Raw genomic sequence first — 20,249 nt, 5'->3', positions numbered from 1 at the left:
GAACTAACGGTGGGGCTGTGCAATGCCTTCTACTTCAATGATTCAAGTTAGTAATAAATTAGATTAAGCTAATATTTAATTTCTACAATCTTTGAATTTAATAAATTTTAGACAAAATAAAATATAAAACACAGCATGGATTTTGACAAAATCAATCATAATATTTAGTACACATTAAACATTAATTAAAACCCATGACAGATCGTACATTTTCTTTTCATGACATAACCTGTAACGGAGTTAATGTTAATTTATTTGATAAATTTCATGCATTTGCCTAGGAAGAGACATATAAATTCTCAAAAATATAGAAAAAAAATCTGCTGACCAGTCCATTTCAGACTTTGACTCATGGCTTAATTGGTATCACAAGGGACCACGCACATTAGGCTTAAGTGCACGCGAATGTAAACTTTGGCTTCTCAGAAATAATCCACGCTTTCTCGGATCAAGCTGTTAAAGTCGGGGAGCGGCGCTGCGCTTCAGATTGACGCTCAACAATGTGATTTGCAATCGCACCTGCGTCGTTTGACGCACGAACTGCGTTTCGCTCAGCCGCAGCATCGGAAAGTAGGAATGACAAACAGCTAATTTGAATTGAAACCAGGGCAGGTCAAAAGAAAATAACTCAAAAATATATTTTTTACAGGAATTTGATTAAGTAGGGGTTATTTGAACCGAGTTTATCAAAGCTTAACACTATTCTTCTAAACAATTACTGCAACAAAAATGCTAGGCAAGATAAAAATTCACTTGCTTCCTTTATTTTAAAATTTGAATCTAAATATATTTGAAATATTAATAGTTCTCAATATTGTGAAAAGATAAACATATAATAATGATATATTAAATAACAAAAGCTCTGTAGTTTGGTGTTGCATTCAAACTAGGTGTCTTTATATTGTCTAAGACGGAGTTGCTTATCTTTGTGAAATCAGAACAGGGAACCCCAGAAAAACATTTGTAAGAACGCAGAATTCAAATTCTTATTCCAACAGTAATTTTTAAGGAATCTCTAGATTTTACAACAGCAACTTTTTATTCATCGCCACTAAATTTACAAAATAGAAACTCAAGAAAACAAACGCGATAAACCCTTCAAATTCATCATAGCGGTCGTAAATTCGTCCAGACTCAGACCGCGAACTTCACTTGATCCTCGACTTTGCCACTTGAGATGCATCGGAGGCTGGAAGAAGTGCATCACGCAGACGAAAGGGCGAAGGGGGGTAGGAAAGAGGAAATAGGGGCCCACGATTGTCGCACTCGCTCATGCCCGCGAGTCGGAATCATTTTGCCGTGAATGTTGGCGGCGAGTCAAGAAGAGCGGTCTAATTTTAGCCGTGTGTCTAGCTGTGGCGGACCGACTTACTTTTCTCTCATATTTGCACGTTATCCGGCTGATTTGGGAGGCATGCGGCGCCGCGTCCGCTGCACCTGAGCCGCACCATGTTGCCCGTGAGTAGCCACAGCCCTTTCGGAGGCCCCGGGGGCGGCCGCGGGGGGTGAATCGTCTGGGTCCCACGAGTGTCGTGTCTCATTGAAGCGGCCGCCAGCAGAAAAAGCGAAAATCGCGGTATTTTTAGCCACGTTTTGCCTTTGTGTGTTGTCGAGTGAGTGTGTATTTTTTAGTGATCGGCTCACGATCGGCTCACCAATAACACATTCCGCGCCGCTGCCGCCGCCCGACCAAATTTCTGCAAATGTGGAACGGCTTTTTCGTGAGTAGCTGTGCCCCTTTCCGAAAGTCGCAGCCGAGACCGCCGAGGGCCCGATTTGCAGTCGACATGCCCACTCTATGCGCGTAATAACTAATTAATCGGCCTGCCAACTCGGGGCTATAATTATCGGCACATGCACTCGCAGCTTTTTTCGCCGGCCGCGCCGCGACCCAATGAAAAGGGGCGCGCAGCTATTTTGGACGCCTGACTGCTGGATGGACCAAAAAAATTGGCCACCGAGCTGCTGATGCTGGAGATGCGCTAGAAATGTTTGGGCCTATCAGACAGAAATCTGAGAGTGTGTTTTTAGAAGAGCCGAAGTGTAAACTGACGAGTTTGCATTTGGCGAATGATTTGGTCTCTCTGGAATGATCGCTAAGCAAATCCAGCGTTGCGACTGTTTAAGTTGCAAATATTATGTCATTAGAAAAGTTTTGTTGGAAAATTTAAGATTAAATTAAAAGTTCAATTAAAACTAAGATGTCACCATAACTAACAATTAATTGTAACAGTATTTTTTTGAATATTTTTTTGCTGCGGCCCTACAACTCGGAACTCCGCGAGTGAAGACGTTTGACGGTTAAAAATTGCCTAAGAGCGTGCCAAAAACCTGACTAAATCAGCTATAATTACATTTTTCTTTTAATTGCTCTATCAGACCTAGGTAGCTTGAAAGCTGCGAGAAAAATTTGGTTCCTAAAAGTTTTATTTCTCTTCTATTTACAGATTGACAAGTTCAATCAAAATTGGTAGTCGTTTTCAGCGTGTCACGATATCAGAACCGTGAAAAACGGAGTATTTAAATTTAAATACTATCCTTAACCAGTAGATAAAATAATGTGAAAACTAAATGCTCCTAATATAATCCGTATTTTTTTCTTTTGTAAATGTGATTATTAAATTTCTGAATTGAATTAAACATTTTATTCTAATTGATAATTTTCTCTTTAACAGCAACGAAATTTTCAGTCAAAAACTTGGCACCTATTTTTATCCAATTTACGCTTCGCAGAGAGATGAGTGTTTAACGAGCTCCATAAACTCGAGAGGCCTATAGTAGCTGACGAAACACAAAATGCGGCGCGCCGGTCGGTCCACTAGTGCATTCTTTCGCCTCTGTTCTTTTCGATGCACAAAAATATGCGGACAACGTGTTGCCATTATTACTATTACTACTGCTGGCACTCGCATTCATTGCACTGCTGGACGATGTTGCAGACGCGAGTTGGCGCCCACCTGTCCATGCGTCCTTTGCCGCCACCTCCTGAACCCGAGTATGAGGTGATTGACTACAGGAAAATGGGCAACACGCACGCAGCAGCAGCAGCAACCACTGCCAGATCACCCCATTCGTTCACAGGTTTTCCACTTCTGATGCTCAGAATGCAGTTTTTCAGCAATGCTATTTTGCAGGGAATGAAGTCAGGCGAAAGGGTGATGGAAAGCACTGCGACCTGTGCGGCTGCACTGAGCCGTCAGTCCGGTGCGAGGACTGCAACAAGCAGATCTTCTGCTTGTCTTGCGACGACATGTACCACAGACATCCCAAACGACAAGCTCACATTCGAAAGGTTATTATAATTTAAAAATAATTTAACAGCCAATTTTTAATTAGGAATTTGACTCGCATATTAGCGTTCTCATTTATAAATTTGATAATACATTTTATGAATTTTAAAAATGTTAGTATTCTTGATATCTCGGGCATCCTAAAGATTTTAACAAATTCGTGTACACGCAGACTTTGCAAACGACTATGGATGGATTCCAAACGTTCCGGCCTCCGTTGCCTCCGAAGGGTGGTTTTACCCCTGTGCCCGTTCCACCGCCGCGAAGGAACAAAAAGGACATGCGGTCTTCGACGCCAAGTCCAGAGATACCTCGGATGATCCAGGAGATGAACCACATGACGCAGGTACCAATCCGTTGCGGCTCTCACTCACTCACTTTTTAATCCTTTACTATCCCTGTCTTTTCTTTTCAATTCTCATGATTTGGTGACGGGCATGAGCATTATGTGAGTGCGGTGCAAGGCGGCACATAATTTCATTTTTAATCATTCCTTGGTTTAGATTAGATGCATTATTCAAAGGAAAATTCACCAATTAAACTCTTTATTTTAAGTCAAGATGTGTATTATCTTATAAAAATTAGACAAAGAAGCAATGCTAGCAGAGCTCTATCGAAATGCAACCACCGCTGCGTGCTAGCGCTAGAAACCACTTAATGAGATGATGGATTAGGGCCGGGGTTACGGGGCTGACCAGATGAAGCCGGCGCTGCCCAGGAAGGAGTTTTCGCTGGCCGAAAAGATGAACAGTCTGCGCCGCTTCATGAGCGGCCGGCCCAGACCCACGCCGCAGCAGATGCACGAGCAGAACGCCAGGGTCCAGTTCGACGCTCAAGGCAACCTTACTTTTTGACAATCCCAGTCGCGTAACTTCTTGTCCCAAAATATAAAATTATGCTCTTAACGATTTTATTTGATGAAGTTGGAATTTAAATTCGAATTTTTCGTACTTTAAGTTCCAGGTCGGGAATTTCTCATACCTTTTTGCGTATCTAATTTAAAAAAATCGGATTTGCGCCACTGAAAACTAACTCCTTGACAAAAAGAGGTGGAAGGAATTTAGTTTCGCTTGCAGGTATTCCAGTTCCCGTGGAAAACTACATGAACGGCGGAAAAGAAAACATTGATCGACCTGAGGGGAATGCGAACTACTCGCCCAACCCTTTTAGCATACAACCCCCTCAAAGAGCAAACAGGGCGGCACTCAGTCATTCGATCAGCGTGGCCAACCTCCCTAACAATAACAGAAACTCGGTACTACATTTAAATTTAATTATTTTTAATCACGAAAATATTTTGTTTTAACCCGCAGACGCATGCGAACATTAATCTATTTATTAAGTCATTCACTTGATTTTAAAACAATTAATCTATTCAACTTGTATATCTTTAACTATTTCTCATTTTTGTTCGCACTTGTATCAGAGCTACGACTTCCAAAACTACAAGCAATCAGTGGAGCCAGCAATCGTGCCAGAGACCGCTGGCTACCGGGGAATGCCAATGGGCTACTCGCGGTACGAGGGTGCCATGTCGCCATTCGCCACCACCGGCCGGAGGAGGGCGACCAACCCCTATATGGGCTACAACAGCGGCCCCCAACAGCAGCAACAGCCGCAACAGCAACAGCAGTCACAGCCACAGCAGCCACACCAGCAGCAAATGCAGCCGCCAGCGAGAGAGGTCCAGCAGTTTTGCTACAATCCGCGACCACCACAGAGAATGCCTCTGACCGGCAGTGTCCATGAACTGCACAGCAGTCACTTGCAGGCAGCGCTTTTTGCAGAGCAGCAGCAGGTGAACGACTTAAAATTTGACTGTCTTTATTTTTATTAATAAAAATCTTTGGAAATTCGAAATCAAATTGTTAAACAGACATGTTGCGCAACTTTGATCATGATCATTTAGTAGATTTTTAATTTAATAAAATTTAATTTATTCCAGCATATGCACCCTTCAATGATGGGCATGAATTACCAGCAGCCACCGTGGATGGCACCCCAGTACTTTGGTCCGACCCGCCCTTACGAGGAGGCCCCAGCCCCAGCCCCGGCGCCAGCTCCCCGACTCACCCGCTCAAGCAGCAACACGAGTTTGTACAGCCGCAGCCGGCAGCCAGACTTCTCCACCATCAGCGGCGTGACCGGCCGCAGGGCGATGGCCTCGTCGCCGACCGCCAGCGTTCACTCTAAGTGCAAGTCTCTGCCTGGGCAAAAAGACTCGTCTGATGAGGAAGAGGAGGAAGACAGTTTTGGGGTAAAAATAAATATTTAATAGCTTCAAGCCTCTGAAGCATTTTATGTAGCACTCTAAAAATTGAAACTTGAAAAAAAATAACACGGAATAACAAAAGAAAATTTTCTATGCAAAACATTTAAACGTCTTCAATCTGTTCCGGTGTAAAAAGACAAATTCCAAAACTGTAATATTTTAAGTGTCTAAATAATATCAAGTTTTTTATTTTATCAGAAAAATTTCCACTTCCAGGGCAGCGGCGGCGAGGAGAAGACGCCGGACAACTCGCCGTACCCTTGGGAGTGCGAGCACTGCACGTATGTCAACCCCGAGGGCACCAGGGTGTGCGCCATCTGCTGCAAGACGCCGAGTGCCGACTTTCTCCCTGCGCCGGACACGCAGATGCAGGCGAGGCGCACCATCAAGCCGTCGCTGCGGAGGGGCACTGCCAAGCAGCAGATCGCGAATCGCAGAGAGATGCGTGCCAACGAGGAGCGCCGCCGCACCTCCGAGGTCAGGGAGAACGTCAGGGAGCCCGAACACGCGGATATGGGCAGGAGGAGTCTGCAGCGCAGGCGGAAGAGCAGCAAATCAGAAACCAACGGCTACGCAGAAACGAAAGGCCACAGCAGGCACAGAGGTAATAATTTTCGTATTTTTTCATTGGGTCCATTTGAATTTTTTTTAACCGTCTCATTAGATAAATGAAATTATCAATAATTTCATAAATTTGGTGAGTTTAGAAACATCGTTGACTAATTGGATTCAAAATTAAACTTCCGGAAGGGTAATATTGATTTATTTTATTTTATATTTTACTAATGTACTAAAATTATGCTGCCTTGTGTAGCAGAATAAGCACCAGCCGTTAATTCTCCAGAATTGGCTGGGCTTCTGTAGCTTTCAAAATAAATATATTTCTTTAAAAAAAAAATTATTTATCAGCAAAGTTTCAACATATTGGCTTAGGTCTAAAAAAGTCTAAATTATTAAAAAAATCAATTCTGTAACGAATAATTTTTGTATGGTTTTACAAGAGCCACGGAAAATAACAAAAAATTATAAGCCTAGAATATTTTCAATTTTTTTTAGTGAATTCATATTTTAAAACCTAAAGAGATTTGTGCCTGATGCTCCTTTCAGTAAAACACAGTTAATCACAGTCGTTTTAAAAGAAAATCCTGGTTTGAAAATTTATCTTGTCTTAAGAATTGTCTTAAAATTTACAGAAGCAGAAAGTAGCGAGGAGGATCGCAAGTCCAGCAAGGATCGTCGTCCCACAAAGGTGCCGTACAGTTCCACGCCGACACCGCCGTCGTCGCCGAGAACCCTGCCGCGGAAGAAAAAGGATAAGGTGTCGACGGCGGTGGGTTGCTCGCCGCCCAGGGAGCCGGTCAAGCAGAAGACGCCGCCGCGCCACTTTGTCTCATGCTCCACCTCGCCGATGCGCGAGCTGCCAACCGAAAAAGCCGAGCCACCGCCCAAAGAGAAGACACCGGCCAGACTGGAGGTTCCCAGCTCGCCCGTCGTCATAGTGGAGTCGCCGAAACCGGAGGCCAAGGTTAAACACTCAGTTTCGACGGGCACTTCCCCGCCGCCCAGAGAAATTGGAACTCAGGTATTTTAGATATTTCCTGTTCTCATAGACATTACACAATGTCAAATAATATCTTCTGATACATTGCTTTTCGTCGATTATTAATTTATATATTACAATGAAAATGTGTACAAAATATATAATACTATTTGCTTCTGTCGTTTTTCAACGAATTTTTCTCTTCCAGACGTACGAGGCTCCAGCAGAAATGTCAAAGGCGGAGCAGTCCCCGCCAAAGTCCGCCTCTAGAAGCCCTCGGTATTATCGAAGGGCACCGTCGCCGAGACTCAAAAGGGCCATGTCCCTGCACACGGGCACTCAAACCCTGATGGACACTCCAGAAATGCACGCTTTTCTGTGGGGCGACGACGAAAGGCAAGCGCCAACCTCCTCTCTCAGAAGAACGCTCAGCAAACAGTCACTCAGACTCAGTGACACACAGGTATGCTTCGATCTAACTCATTCTCTCTCAAGCTTAATATTAACATCAGATACCGTACTCCTTATTTATTTGTAATTCTCTATCTCGTGCTTTCTAAAACTGAAATCTGCGTTTTTCACAAGGCGAGAGAAGCAAGGAAATATAGCTAAATTCTTGATTTTTAATTATTTTTAGCAGAAAACAAATTATATACATTTTTAATATTAGTTACTATTTATTCATAACAAAATTTGTTAGTACTTTTGACCATGTTCTTTTTTAATTTAAGAATACTTAATACTGTCTAAGGGAATTTTTATATTTTAAATTAGATTTCAAATGATATTTTGCCAACATGAAGTGTCTGACTTCTATTTTGTGTTAAAAGGTATGTTTAGGCAGTCGTTGGCAATTTAAAAAATCTATGAATCAGCATTTTTCGTGCTAATATGATGATTATTATATCTAACAAAATCAATCATCTAAATTATTTATTACACATATTCCACTTCATTTCTATTTATACAACTCTGCTTCATTTCTCCAACATAAAATATCAATTTAAAAAAAGCGATCACCATAACATGGACAGTATTGGAAAATAATAAATTTCCTCACTCCTCGCCACTATTCCTTGGTCACGCACAGTCTGCACATTAATGCGTGTGTCTTTCAAGAGCCTTCCGATGTCCTCTCGGGAGACGAGTCCCGAGCTGGACGAGCCGCTGCCGGCCTACGAGTCGAACCAGCACATCAGTCGGTCGTCGCGGCGAGGCGGAGGCGTGCGCGGCATGTCCACCTCGGACCTGTCGAGCAGCCTGCACGGCGGCAGCATGTCGTCCCTGCGCACGCCCAGCAGCAGGGCCTTTGACTCGCGCACCAGCACCCTCACCAGTGGCAACGTCAATATCAGGGTAGCCTGGCTGCACCCTAAACCTCGACCCGGTTTTATGGATCTTTCAATGCCCAGCACATAGATATTTGTGAAGTTTAAAAAAAAAATCGGAGTTAATTCAATATATTGATGCGCTATTGCATTGAAATTTCCTGCAAGATTAGGGACACCCTGCTGAAACGCATACAGACGCTGGAGATCCATTCCTTTACTAATGATTTTGTGTGACTTTAATAATTGTAGAAATAGTGTTCTTAACTATCTCGAATGCTTACTTAGTTAGAGTGGTTATAACAAACGTGAGTGAGAGCTATGTGAAATTACAACCATGCTGCCGCTGCTGAAGCGAAAGTTTAATTAAAATATTAAATTTTGCATCCATTACAGGGTGGTTCAATCAGGTCAGGAAGCCAACCCCCGGAGATCGGACGTACAAGGAAGAGCAAAACCAGTTTCCAAGGCCATGAGTTGGTCCGATTATTAAGGGTAAGCATTTTTCAAGCACACTAGCTGCTTTAATTATTTCCATCTATTTTTTAACGAATTTTTATCGCCGTGAAATAATTAAAAATTTACGAAAATTATGGCTGCATCTATACATTTTTATTCAAGGCATCAAGAAAGAATTGGATTGGTTAGTGGTTTAATGCAATATAATAGATTCTATCGAAACTTTTAAAGCAAAAATTTACAAAATTGAATTCTACTGCGGGCAGATGATAGACCACTTGGTCGGCGTCGCTTGTTCCAAGCTGATTTTTTTCTCCGAGTCAAGGGTGAGGAAAAGCTCGGTGTTCATGTGTTTGATGATGTACTGGCCACTCGGCTCGCGCTGCAGTTGCCACAAGTTACCCGGATTTTTGAAGAGGTAGTGGAATGGTGTGGTGATGATCTGGTAGTCGTCCTTCTCCTCGTCTCCATCGTTTATCACGCCGATGAACTCGAAGCTGTCATCGTTCTGAATCTCAAAGAACTCACCGTCGTCCAACTGCCACTTCTTGATGGACCAGTAGGCGAAATCGGAGTCCAAAACTGGCAGTTTGGCTTGCAGTGTGTGCTCTTCGCCCTGAACCAGTCCGATCTTCTCGCTGTTCTGGATGAAACAGTTTTTGCCAAAGTTGGCCCAATCAGGCTCCGTCGCCAGGTTGTCTTTTGATTCCGCGTCTTCTTCCTCCTCCATCGAGGGCAGTGGATCGGCCACCGCAAGTGCCACGAATGCCAACAAGGCTGCTAACTTGAAGAACTCCATGTCTGGAATCAATCTGAAACGTTTACTGTCAGTTCGTGGGTCAGTACTAAAATGACATAACGCACACTACGCCAGGCCCTTTTTGTACCCGCGCATCTCCCTCCTAATCAGGAGAATTGAAACGCGCGTCGTGGTTAGCCTTGAGGTGCCACCAATTTATCAAATTCATTTGTCAGGTCGGCCTGCACTTCGGAAATGGTGAAAACATTTAAATATTTTTTTTTATTTCACCGCGATTTTGCTTTACAAAGCTTTTAAAATGTGACACTTTAATTGAGCACAAGGCGCGTGAAAAGGAAGTGCGGAGACATTTTCACGCAGTAAATTGCAGTGCGATAACAAAACGAGTCCATCGTCTGCCATATCAGGCAATTTTTTTAATTTGCTGCCACTATAATTATCTGCAAATAAAAAAATTACAAGCCACGTGAATATTTCAGGAAGCGGAGGAGCACAGCTTCACCTCGGAAGACGTTCAGGTGGCACTGGAGCAAACGGCAGATGGTGAAAACCCTGGCCAGGACCCGATCACCTGGCTCAGGCAGCACTGGCGCAATCTAATCGATACAGTGGCCACGCTCGCCACCAACTACGGCCTCGAGAGGGCCGAAAACACGGTGGGCGTCGTGTCGGCCCTGGAGGCCAGGGATGCCCTGAGACAAAAGAAGGGCAACGTCTGGTCTGCGGTCACGCACTGCGTTGAACAGCGACAGAGCAAGGTCAGAGGGGAAAACAGAGAGAGTGCGCGTTCTAGTTTAATTTCTGAGGTCAAAATTATTTTAGTTTGTGGGTTGCCCTTCGAAATAGATTGTTATAAATAACTTAAAAAATACAAATTTTTACGAATATGCTTGCAATTGTTTAAACTAGAAATATTTGTAAGAATATGCATGGTTTTAAAAGAATTTTTTACTGACTTTGGTGCAAATTAAAAATGGTTATATAACCATTTTTACTCAATTTTTTAAGTTAAATTCGTTCAAATTGTTGCTGATTCTGTTTCATATTGAAAAAGTTTTCGGTTTTAAAATAATTAGGTAATAACTGTGATAGTAAAGATTAATATTAAAGGGGTTTCCGTTAGTTTGAGAATTTCTTGAAAAAAGAGAGTGTTACTATGAGCTAATTTTCTGTTAATGAAAATTTAGTCTAGTATAGCCAGTATTCCATCTTAAATTTTCAGTGCAGTAATAAACATACATTGCTAACCATCGCTTACCAAAAAATTAAAATATATAATTCGTAGAATATTTGATATAAATAGTCCGTTTTGAGTCCAGTTACTTGTAACATGTGCCGGAATTACGGTTGAAAAAACTAAACGCTCAGTCGTAATAAAATTGTTGGCTAATTTTAGTACGCTGAGCTGATTAGCAAGGGAAACTTCACTCGCCAAGAAGCAGTGGCCGCTCTTGAGGCGAACCAAGGAAACGTTGAAGCTGCCCTGATCCAGCTCAACAAGGCGCAGCTTAAACCCTTTCTCATGCGGATATGGGGCCCGCCGAGTCAAGAAGATGATAACGAAGATGCCAACTTCCAATCGATCGCTGCAGGTAAAAATCAAAGCTACGTTCCTCAAAAGTGAAATTCGGACGCGCGGGCTAATTAATTGCGAGGAAAAAATTAAAATGTTTGAAAATGGGGAACTTGCTTAAATTTAAATTACTTATTTTCAGCATTGCGTACTTTTTTCCCGAGGCTATAAAACAGTCAACAGCTATAACCATAAATAATTATATGACAATCTAAATTTTTATATGAAATTGAAAAAAACACAAATCTTTTACTTTTAGTCAGAATTTCACATAACTACATTATGTCTAAACGTTTCGTGTCAGTCTGTTTGCTGCTTTTATGGCTTTCTCAAAATCGTAGCGAGATAAATTATTGTATTGCTTCAGCATAACAACCGCAAAAGGTAGAAAATTGGATATTGCATGGGGTGCACAACTATTTTCAGATGAAAACAATACAGAATCTCTGCAGGAGTTCTCGGACGCGAGGTCGGACATTGACATCACCGAGGAGCTGCCGAAAGACGACGCCGCGTCTGTACACGCGAAAACGCCGTCGCCGACCAAGGAGCCGCTGCCCACCACTCCCTCCACATCCAGCTCCTCGGCCTCCCAGGAAAAAATCAACCTGGAAGTGGCCTCGATCACCTCCAGTATGCCCAACTCCGACCTGGAGGACGTAAAGAATCTGCTGCTCAATTCCAACGACTCGATGCGCCTATTCACCGACTATTCCAGGAACATCCAACTGCAGGCCCAGGACATTTCCAATCTGGTCGAGAATATTCTCAACCTGAGCAAGTTAAAGCCGCTTGATTCGTCGGCGCCTGTGAAGGTTGAGCCTGCCAGGGTGGAGGTGGCTTCCACCACCAAGGTGGAGGTCACTACTCTGGCCAAAGTGGAAGTTCAGGAGGCGAAAATCGAGAAGAAGGTCGTGGAGCCGGCTGTAAGGGCAGTGAAAGTTGTTGAAAAAGGTCCAGAAAAAACAAAACCAGTAGTTGTAGAAACTGATGTGCCTAAAAAGGAGTCTGAAAAGCAGGAAGGACCGCAAAAATCGGGTTTGAAAGTGAACACGGTGCAAGCGAAAGCACCAGAAGTGGAGCAGCCCCCTCCTAAGCCTGAACCTGCAAAAGCCCCGGCGCCTGTCGAGGCTGCAAAGGTAGAGCCACCCGTGCCACAGCTTCCCCCAAAAGAGGAAATACTCGTGCCAAAGCTGCCTCCAAAAGAGGAATCACCCGCGCCCAAGCTGCCACCAAAGCCAAAATCCCCTGAGGCTGTTCCATCTTCGCCGCAGCTTCCACCAAAACCGAAAGCACCGCAACCACCAGTCGCTGCAAAAGCTCCTGAAGTGGCGGAAACGAAGGAAGCAGCGCCCATCGCCAAAGCAGAGAGCACCGAGTTGACTCCCAAACCGAAGCGGAAATCTCCTGAACAAACGGCAAAACTTCAGGAAAAAATCACAAATAAACCCGAAGAAAAATCCGGGAAACTTGCAGAAATTCCTGCAAACCCTTTTAAAACTGTAGAAACCCCCGTGAAGTCTGAAGAGAAATCTGCAAAGTCTGCAGAAGCCCCTGCGGAAATCCCTTCAGTTCGTGTAGAAAGCCTGAAAAACCCCGAAGAAACCCCATTGAAGCCCGCAGATATTCCTATGGAAAATACTGCGAAGCCCCTAGAGGAACCACCTTTTACAGAGGAAGCCCAGAAATTGGACCAAAAACCAGAACCACCACCTGTATCTCCAATTGATGAGGACTCAGTAAACGAGGACGACTCTGTGTCAGAAAAACTGAGCACTTTGAAGAGGAGGCCGCACGGAAAAATTATGACAGCAACAGGTAAATACATAATAACCTTGATCTAGAGAAACGTGCAAATGAGGAAAATATATATTATTTACTCTCGAAATAAAATTAAATTGTGGACGATTTTCCAAATTCAAAATACCTTTCAAGTGTCCCAACATTTTGTACTTTTATTGGTGATGTCAAAATATTGATATCGCGATTTCAGGTGGTTCACTGATGTTTGCGCAGAGCATGATGAACGTCAGCATGATCGATGAAATTGATGCCAGCGTCGCCAGATTGACCGTGAAAAAGCTGCCACAGATGAACAGCGGAAACCCGTTGCCCACTCTGGGCCTGCTGCGAAGAGGTCTCAGCCTAGACGCCGCCAGTTTTCCCTCTACCATGAGCAAGGAGCAGCTAAAGCAGCACGAATTTGAGGTATATTTCTTCAAAACTTCGAATAAAATCACACTCTTTTCAATTTTTAATTTTTATATCACAAAATCAATTTCTGTTCCGCATTTATTTCTTTGTAGCGTCAAGTGCGCCGTCTGCTCGCTGAGGGACTAATTGACACGTACGAAAAGGCGGAATTGACGGCTAGCATTCAGGGTGAAGGTTTCAGCAGAGAAGATGCTTTGATGGCGGCCAAGGAGTGCACGTCCCTCGACTCGGCCCTCGCCTTTCTGCAGCAAGAGTGTGAACTGTGTATGGCCAAAGCAACCGCTTCTGATGTAAGAGATATGGTGTTCAAATTAACAATATTTTTTGCAAGTTGGATTTTTACAAATCAATTTTTAAATTATTATGTTACAAATAATGGAATCTTTATCCATCTTTTCGCAATAAATATCATTGAAATTTCTATGTATCTTGCTATAGAGAAAAGATTAGGTCTACATCTGCAACCGCGTGGGCACCAAAGTCGTGCCGGTTGCATACGAAGGTTCAATAATTAATCCAATTCACCTTGCTTTTTTACTAGATGATAAGCATGCTCAAGTGCACACACCGCTGCTGCCGAGAATGCGTACGACATTACTTCAGCATCCAAATCAGGGACAGGAGCATCGTTGATGCTGTCTGTCCTTTTTGCAAAGAGCCCTCCGACCTCAACGCAAGACAGAGGTTTGAACAACTGCATTTTAGCTGAGCATATACGCAGTTTTTTAACTAACTTTCTGTCTGCAGCGACGACATAGCTCTCGAGTACTTTAGCAATTTGGACATCCTGTTGAAGAATGTGCTGGACGCAGAGGTCCACGAGCTTTTCCAGAGAAAACTGAGAGACTTCACCCTGATGCAGGACCCAAGCTTCAGGTGGTGCATCAAGGTCAGAATTTCTATCGTATTGCTAGTTGTCTCTCTTTAATTAGCATTTTACGTTTGCAGTGCTCATCAGGGTACTTTGCAAACCCGAAGCAGAAGAGATTGGTCTGTCCTGACTGCAAATCGGTCACTTGTGGACAGTGTCGACAGCCGGTAAATCTTTTTGTTGGATTCAAAAATCAGTTAACAATTTTTAAATGTGTTTATTCACATACTTATCAATATGGAATTAATTATTATGTCTAATTAATTGCTTTATCAGCGGTCCGAATAATTCAAATGATTTATTTTTTAATTATTGTCTAACTATGATGGTAGAGACTGGCCTGTGCAGTGCAGAACCTTCTCAATATATTTTTATTTTCATCAGGGTAAAAAAATCTTCAGTAAAAAGGGTCATATTGTTAAATTAATTATTTTTCAATAATTAACACTCGACATTTTTGTCAGTTGTGTATATTCTATTCTTTTTTAGGGTCAATATTCCTATTTTTATTATTTTCTTAGTGGATGAAGCAGCACGAAGGTGTCAGCTGCGAGAAGTTCGCCAAGTGGCAGGCGGCCAACGACCCTGACAACCAGAAAAAGGGTCTGGAGAGCCACCTGGCCGAGCACGGCATCACTTGTCCGCAGTGCCTGAGCCGCTTCGCACTGGCCAGGGGTGGCTGCATGCACTTCACGTGTCCACAGTGCAAGTTCGAGTTCTGCTCGGGCTGCAACCGCCGCTTCGTGATGGGCGCCCGCTGCGAAGTCAGCCCCAATTGCGCCAGACTCGGTCTCCACGCGCACCACCCTCGCAATTGCCTCTTTTACCTCAGGGACAAGGAACCTGCCGAGCTCCACCACCTGCTCAATGTGCGTATATGGTTTATCTGCTAATCATGACTGCTAGTGCGTGTCAGAGAATTGTTTTTATAATTCTTGTGACTATTAATTATTGTGTAATATTACATTTTTTATGATTTGGAAAACGACAATCCAAATTAAAATTTGTAAATGATTAACACGACTTGATACTCGCTCTCTAAGTCAATATATCCCTTATTTGTAAGCATTTCTGAGAAAAATTACTGATGGAATGTTCTAATTAAAATTTCAAAAGTGAGAATATTTAGCAGAGTAAATAATGAAATGTATACGAGATGACATATTTATTTTCTGGAATCCATCCCTGTTATAAAACAAAAATAATAAATTTTGTGTCCTACAAATTAATTTTTATTTTGTAAATGATATTGCAGTCTAGTATAGAAAACTTTCTTTGCCGTTTACAGGTGCATGAAATAAAATACAACACGGATAGAGAGGGCGAGGAAGAGGGCAGCAAGTGCCGCGTGCAGTTGCAGCGGGAAACTCCCGCGGGTTTGCTCGACACGTACTGCAATGAGGAAGTGCAGAAGGGTCACGCCGGACTGTGCAGGTATTGAACCCCCCGATCTCCGCCCATTTTCCTTTTGATTACGAATTAAGATTAGCCAACAATGAGATGCACCTACAGAGATGCGCAAAAGTAAGAGTGCGGCGCGCGAGAGAGTGAAAGACGAGATTTTTACTTGTATATCTTTCGTGAAAAACGCCTTGCGCCCGCTGAGAGAGTCAGAACGTGCCGTCGATCTAATTGACTCGAGCACTTCTAACTCGCAGTTCACGCCTTACTTTATTAATTTATTGGGTCTCGAGTTGAAATACACCTACCAAGAGTGTTTGTTCGTTCGGCAATTTTTAATTCTCTCAATCTCAAAAAGTGAGCGATTAGATTTGACGTTCAAGTGCTTCCTCATTGCATTTAAGATAATATGTGATGAGCTAATTTATAATTTCGAGCCTTTCGCCGTCCAGCCAACAGCTGCGTGCACGATAAAAATGAATAAAAGGCACTCATCTGGTTTAGTATGAAACGAAACTACAAATTTACCACCTAATTTAACATTTTCAACGAGTGTGATACAGATCTTAATTTTCAATATAGCCTAAATTCACAAGCAATAAATCTCAATCAGGTTAAAACCTGCAATTTTCTTCTTTCTTCTCTCTCGTGAGCGAGTGATAGACGCGTCTCGCAATTTATTATGCGAGTCGATACCAATCTCTGAACACAGGTAGTTGAAGCCAGTGACGACGATGAGTGATTGACTTTCAACTTTGTGATACATTCTCACGGACATGATTGTTACGGTCTTGCGGCTGCACAAGAAGATTTTTTTAACCTGAGTTGAATACATATAAAATCAAGCAAAAAGCACTTCGAAAAGTTTAGCATAGAAATCAAATCTGCGTTTTACCAACAATAACAGTTTTCAAATTTATTATGATTCAACAAAAAAACACTAAAGAGCGCTAAAATATATTAATTAAATTTTTGCCCTCTTTCAAATGTAGATCAAGTTAACAATTTTTTAAACAGTTTAATTATTTATCATCAGACCAATACAAAGTTTAGTATGTGTGTTCGTTTGTGTCCTTTTGTGCTCTTCACGTGGCACAACCCAAAATTTCATTGTATTTTTTTCTAGGAAAGCTTTTAGAGTAACTCTTACAACTGTGATGCATAATAATCAGTGATATCCCCAGTTAATATATATACCTTATTTAATTAATTTTTCTTTATTTCCTGTATTTTTTATAAATTATTTAAGAAAAATTTCTGCCTATATCCAAACAGTATTTCTCATGCGCATAGGTATAGGGAATCTTGTCCATGAGAGAGCCGGTGTTCAATAAGATGCAAATCTGGGGCAATGCGTTACAAGTTCGATTTGTTCTGTGTTTCCAGGGCACACTACATCGAGTACCTGTGCGGGCTGGTGCGGGACAATGCGCTGGACCCAGTGATCGTGCTTTCTGCAGACGACCTGGAGACGATCGTGCGGCGGGCCCACAAGCGTCTGCCGCCCAGGTCCTACGGCATGAGCGAGGCCATCTACCGCGAGGCACTCCTCAAGGTGAGAGTCCGATATGTACACGATTGTACGCCTCAAACACTCACTTTTTGCATGTTGCAAAATTAATTAGAAACCAAAGACGGAAAGTCTGAGTTTTCAACGCGTAATTCGTGAAAGGTTTAAAAGGGTTCGTTCAATTTTTTTGTTTAATTAAAAGAAAATTGGAAAAACTTTATGATTTTATACTCATACAAGTTCCAAGATATCTCACAATTGGCGAATAGTTTTTTCACAATTAAGTCAAAGGAGACATTGAATTTTTAAATTCCAAGTTGCGATTTTCGTGTTGGAAACCAGGACTTCTTGGTCAAATGCTGATTTCGAAGAGTTGGGAGAAAGGGTTCCGATTGTGAGAGACGCTTCACGACGTTCTCTAGCTTGGTGCAATTTCTAATTTCCAGCACTCTGCACGCTTATTATGCCGGTTGTTAGCGAGTGTTTCGCCTGGCAGAGGCGTGAAAAGCGCGGCGATGGCTTATCGGCTGAAATTTCGCCCTTTTGCCCTCGCTCTCTTTTAATTCCACCGCGCCGCACGAGCACATCGAGAGCATCTCGCGTATTGTTTCCAATTACTCAACAATTTTTTCAATTTGGACACCCGGAACTCTCCACTTTCGCGAATTACTGGCTATTAGCATCCACGCAGCTAATTATTTAACTAGACTTTACGCGTTCATAATGATCGTTCTTTTAATAACACCAATCACACCTTCACTTTTCATTTTGCCTAATTTGCAATCAATTATTCATGGAAGTGGGGGGTTGTTGTTTCATATAAAGACTAATTTTAATAAAATTGGGTCAAATAAAAGTAAAAATTCAATCCATATTTAATAACTAGAGTTTGTTACTTGTTCTTAAATGGTTTTATTTCTAAATTATTGCTAAAATAAAATCTTGCTAAAGCCGAAATCCCCATTATTGAATTTTTCTAATGCCATATAGGTTTTATTTTTACTTCCCGTTTTTGCTACAGCCAGAAGTGCATGCATGATTAAAGCATTAAACGCGAGCACGTTTTTAATTTGGTGGAGCGAGATAGCGAAAAGGAAGAAACTAGTCTGAAATTTCACTCTGCCGATCGCGATGGGCGATAGCAATCCGCGCGTCGAAAGGGAAAATCGACCTGGGACCTGACCGCGCGCGCCTCTTTCCCAATTATGCATGAAAAATGCTGAACGCTTGATTATGTGGTGTATAGAAAGGCATCTGATGGCCGTGTTTGATTTTCAGGTTGTAAAAGAAGAAATTCCTCTGGACGCATAGCGCGCCGTTCACTCTGCGCTCAACGCGCGGTAATTGTTCGCCGAATCGAACGTCGACGCCTCAAGATTCTTTTGTCTAAACTGATTTTATATAAAAAGATTTTCTCTGTAAAAAGCATATTGTACATTTTTGTAGCCATGGTAAAAATCAGCCTAATTTTTAAACACATATTATATACATCATGTATTGCAAATAATAAAGAGTTGCAAGACGACTGTCTCCCTTTGAACTTTTATGTACCTCTCCAAATGAGCTGAAATGAGAAGACAGCTCTCGTTAACCAATATCACGGACGACTTTTATTTTTTTTTTCGTCGGGTAAAAGGCTCTCAACGCGGCGAGTGATTCCACTTTGTTAGGCACCGGGGAGTAAGAAACGATTTGATGGATGATAGCAATTATTGCTCTGCTAAATTTTGTCTGCAGCCTAGGATTGACGGAGTTCTCTAAATTAATCACAAGATTTATTTTAATTGTGCCTGAAAAAGAGATAAAACTCAATTTATTAGCTATTAAATTGCGTGTAAGCACAGAGTAAAAAGGTGGCAGTGAAAAACGCACGGCACCGTTTACATTTTGCTCGTAAAAAGTAAAAAGAGACGTTTTGGTCCCAAAATTATTGCATCCGCGAGAAGCAGAAGAAGAGGAGACTCGTTTCGCGGCCGAGAGTAAACAGAAATAAAAGCAATAAATATAAGAGGAGAGGTAAAAGGCGTCGTGTGATCTACTGTGCCTGCACAACATAATCTGCGGCGAGAGAGAGGAGCAAGAAAGGTATAAATTTTTGCACGCATACACACATTGTGCCGCGAGAAGAGGAGCCATAAATAATGGTTATTAGAAAGTGGCAATAATTAAAGTACACACACCAATAAATACATTTGGCATCCCCCCTCCCTCCTGGACGTATAGTTAGCCTCATTATGTGCGTGCCAATAAATAAACACACCTGTGCCGTTCGTCGCACTTTTTTATTTCCATTTTAGGACAAACGGCGAAACGCTCACTTTTCGCCAGCTTTGAAATGGGCCGAAAACTATGTGGTTTTGCTAATTTAATACGACAGGCTCGCGATGTAGATGTTTTATTTTTCATTCAAACCTGTCCCGGTATTTTCCCCATTTTAAGAGATATTATGGTATAAAGGGTTTTCATTCAAAGTGCTTTTAACATTTATTTCCCCGACGAGGATTCAACAAGTATGCAAACTTGAACACCCCGGGAATTTCCTCATTGCAATCTGTGAACGCGCCTTTAATATATTCCTGTTTGAAGTTGAATGAGTTTAGAGAGTGAGTTCACTTGAGGAGCTAATTTTTCTTTCAGCCGCGCACTTGACACAGGTACTGCGCGTTCAATTAGACTTATATTTGCTCACTACATTTGGACTTACGGAAGCCTCCTTTCCAAAATCTAATGCACATCGAGATAATTAAGTTGTAGCCAAATAATACTGAAAAGTGAATTGCATGCATTACATTTTTTTTACAAAAGTAGGCAAACAAGAAGACTAATTAAGTAGTGGAGCTCTATTCTCCAGGACCAAATATGGGATGAGAGAGACAGAGACGTTCACCTGCTGCTGTCACCACGCAATTTGTTTTCACTTTTTATGCTAATATATTTGTCAACTTTTGTTCAGGAAGACGTGATTGTAAAATTATGGCTAGAAATCTTATTCACTTAAAATATTAAATTTATGTGTGGCTCATTTAGAACA

General features: G+C 42.1%; 2 protein-coding genes across 7 annotated transcripts; one reads left to right on the top strand and one right to left on the bottom strand.

Annotated features, from left to right (window-relative positions):
• The first annotated feature begins 7 nt into the window (after positions 1-7).
• LOC135940830 (E3 ubiquitin-protein ligase lubel-like) lies at positions 8-18,743 on the top strand. 6 transcript variants are annotated; one of them, XM_065485901.1, is made up of 25 exons: positions 8-46; positions 2,940-3,081; positions 3,135-3,292; positions 3,463-3,636; positions 3,965-4,127; positions 4,367-4,545; positions 4,717-5,088; positions 5,236-5,547; positions 5,779-6,166; positions 6,756-7,144; positions 7,311-7,565; positions 8,222-8,458; positions 8,827-8,925; positions 10,129-10,407; positions 11,046-11,241; positions 11,649-13,040; positions 13,216-13,430; positions 13,529-13,726; positions 13,978-14,120; positions 14,184-14,325; positions 14,385-14,474; positions 14,829-15,176; positions 15,596-15,741; positions 17,095-17,263; positions 18,497-18,743. In XM_065485901.1, the coding sequence occupies exons 1-25, from the start codon at positions 23-25 to the stop codon at positions 18,527-18,529; spliced, it is 6,243 nt and encodes a 2,080-aa protein (XP_065341973.1). In that variant the 5' UTR covers positions 8-22; the 3' UTR covers positions 18,530-18,743. The 6 variants fall into 6 exon arrangements, with proteins under 6 accessions (XP_065341973.1, XP_065341975.1, XP_065341974.1 ...); XM_065485903.1 differs by lacking the exon at positions 8-46 and adding an exon at positions 1,170-1,458; XM_065485902.1 differs by lacking the exon at positions 8-46 and adding an exon at positions 1,583-1,721.
• Positions 9,075-9,759, bottom strand: LOC135940845 (uncharacterized). Its single transcript, XM_065485930.1, has one exon. The coding sequence runs from the start codon at positions 9,686-9,688 to the stop codon at positions 9,143-9,145; it is 546 nt and encodes a 181-aa protein (XP_065342002.1). The 5' UTR covers positions 9,689-9,759; the 3' UTR covers positions 9,075-9,142.
• Positions 18,744-20,249: the final 1,506 nt, after the last annotated feature.

This window comes from Cloeon dipterum, chromosome 3 (assembly GCF_949628265.1).
Source record: "Cloeon dipterum chromosome 3, ieCloDipt1.1, whole genome shotgun sequence".
NCBI lineage: Eukaryota > Metazoa > Arthropoda > Insecta > Ephemeroptera > Baetidae > Cloeon > Cloeon dipterum.
Note: the sequence above shows the minus strand (reverse complement) of the source record. Positions and strands in the feature narration are given on the sequence as shown.

Excerpts from the sequence above, each read along its gene's own strand:
- LOC135940830 (XM_065485900.1), top strand. The coding sequence starts at position 2,850 with ATGCACAAAAATATGCGGACAACGTGTTGCCATTATTACTATTACTAC. Across the intron at positions 3,293-3,462 it reads GACAAGCTCACATTCGAAAG|ACTTTGCAAACGACTATGGA; the intron begins GTTATTATAATT and ends GTGTACACGCAG. Across the intron at positions 5,548-5,778 it reads AGGAGGAAGACAGTTTTGGG|GGCAGCGGCGGCGAGGAGAA; the intron begins GTAAAAATAAAT and ends TTCCACTTCCAG.
- LOC135940845 (XM_065485930.1), bottom strand. The coding sequence starts at position 9,688 with ATGGAGTTCTTCAAGTTAGCAGCCTTGTTGGCATTCGTGGCACTTGCG.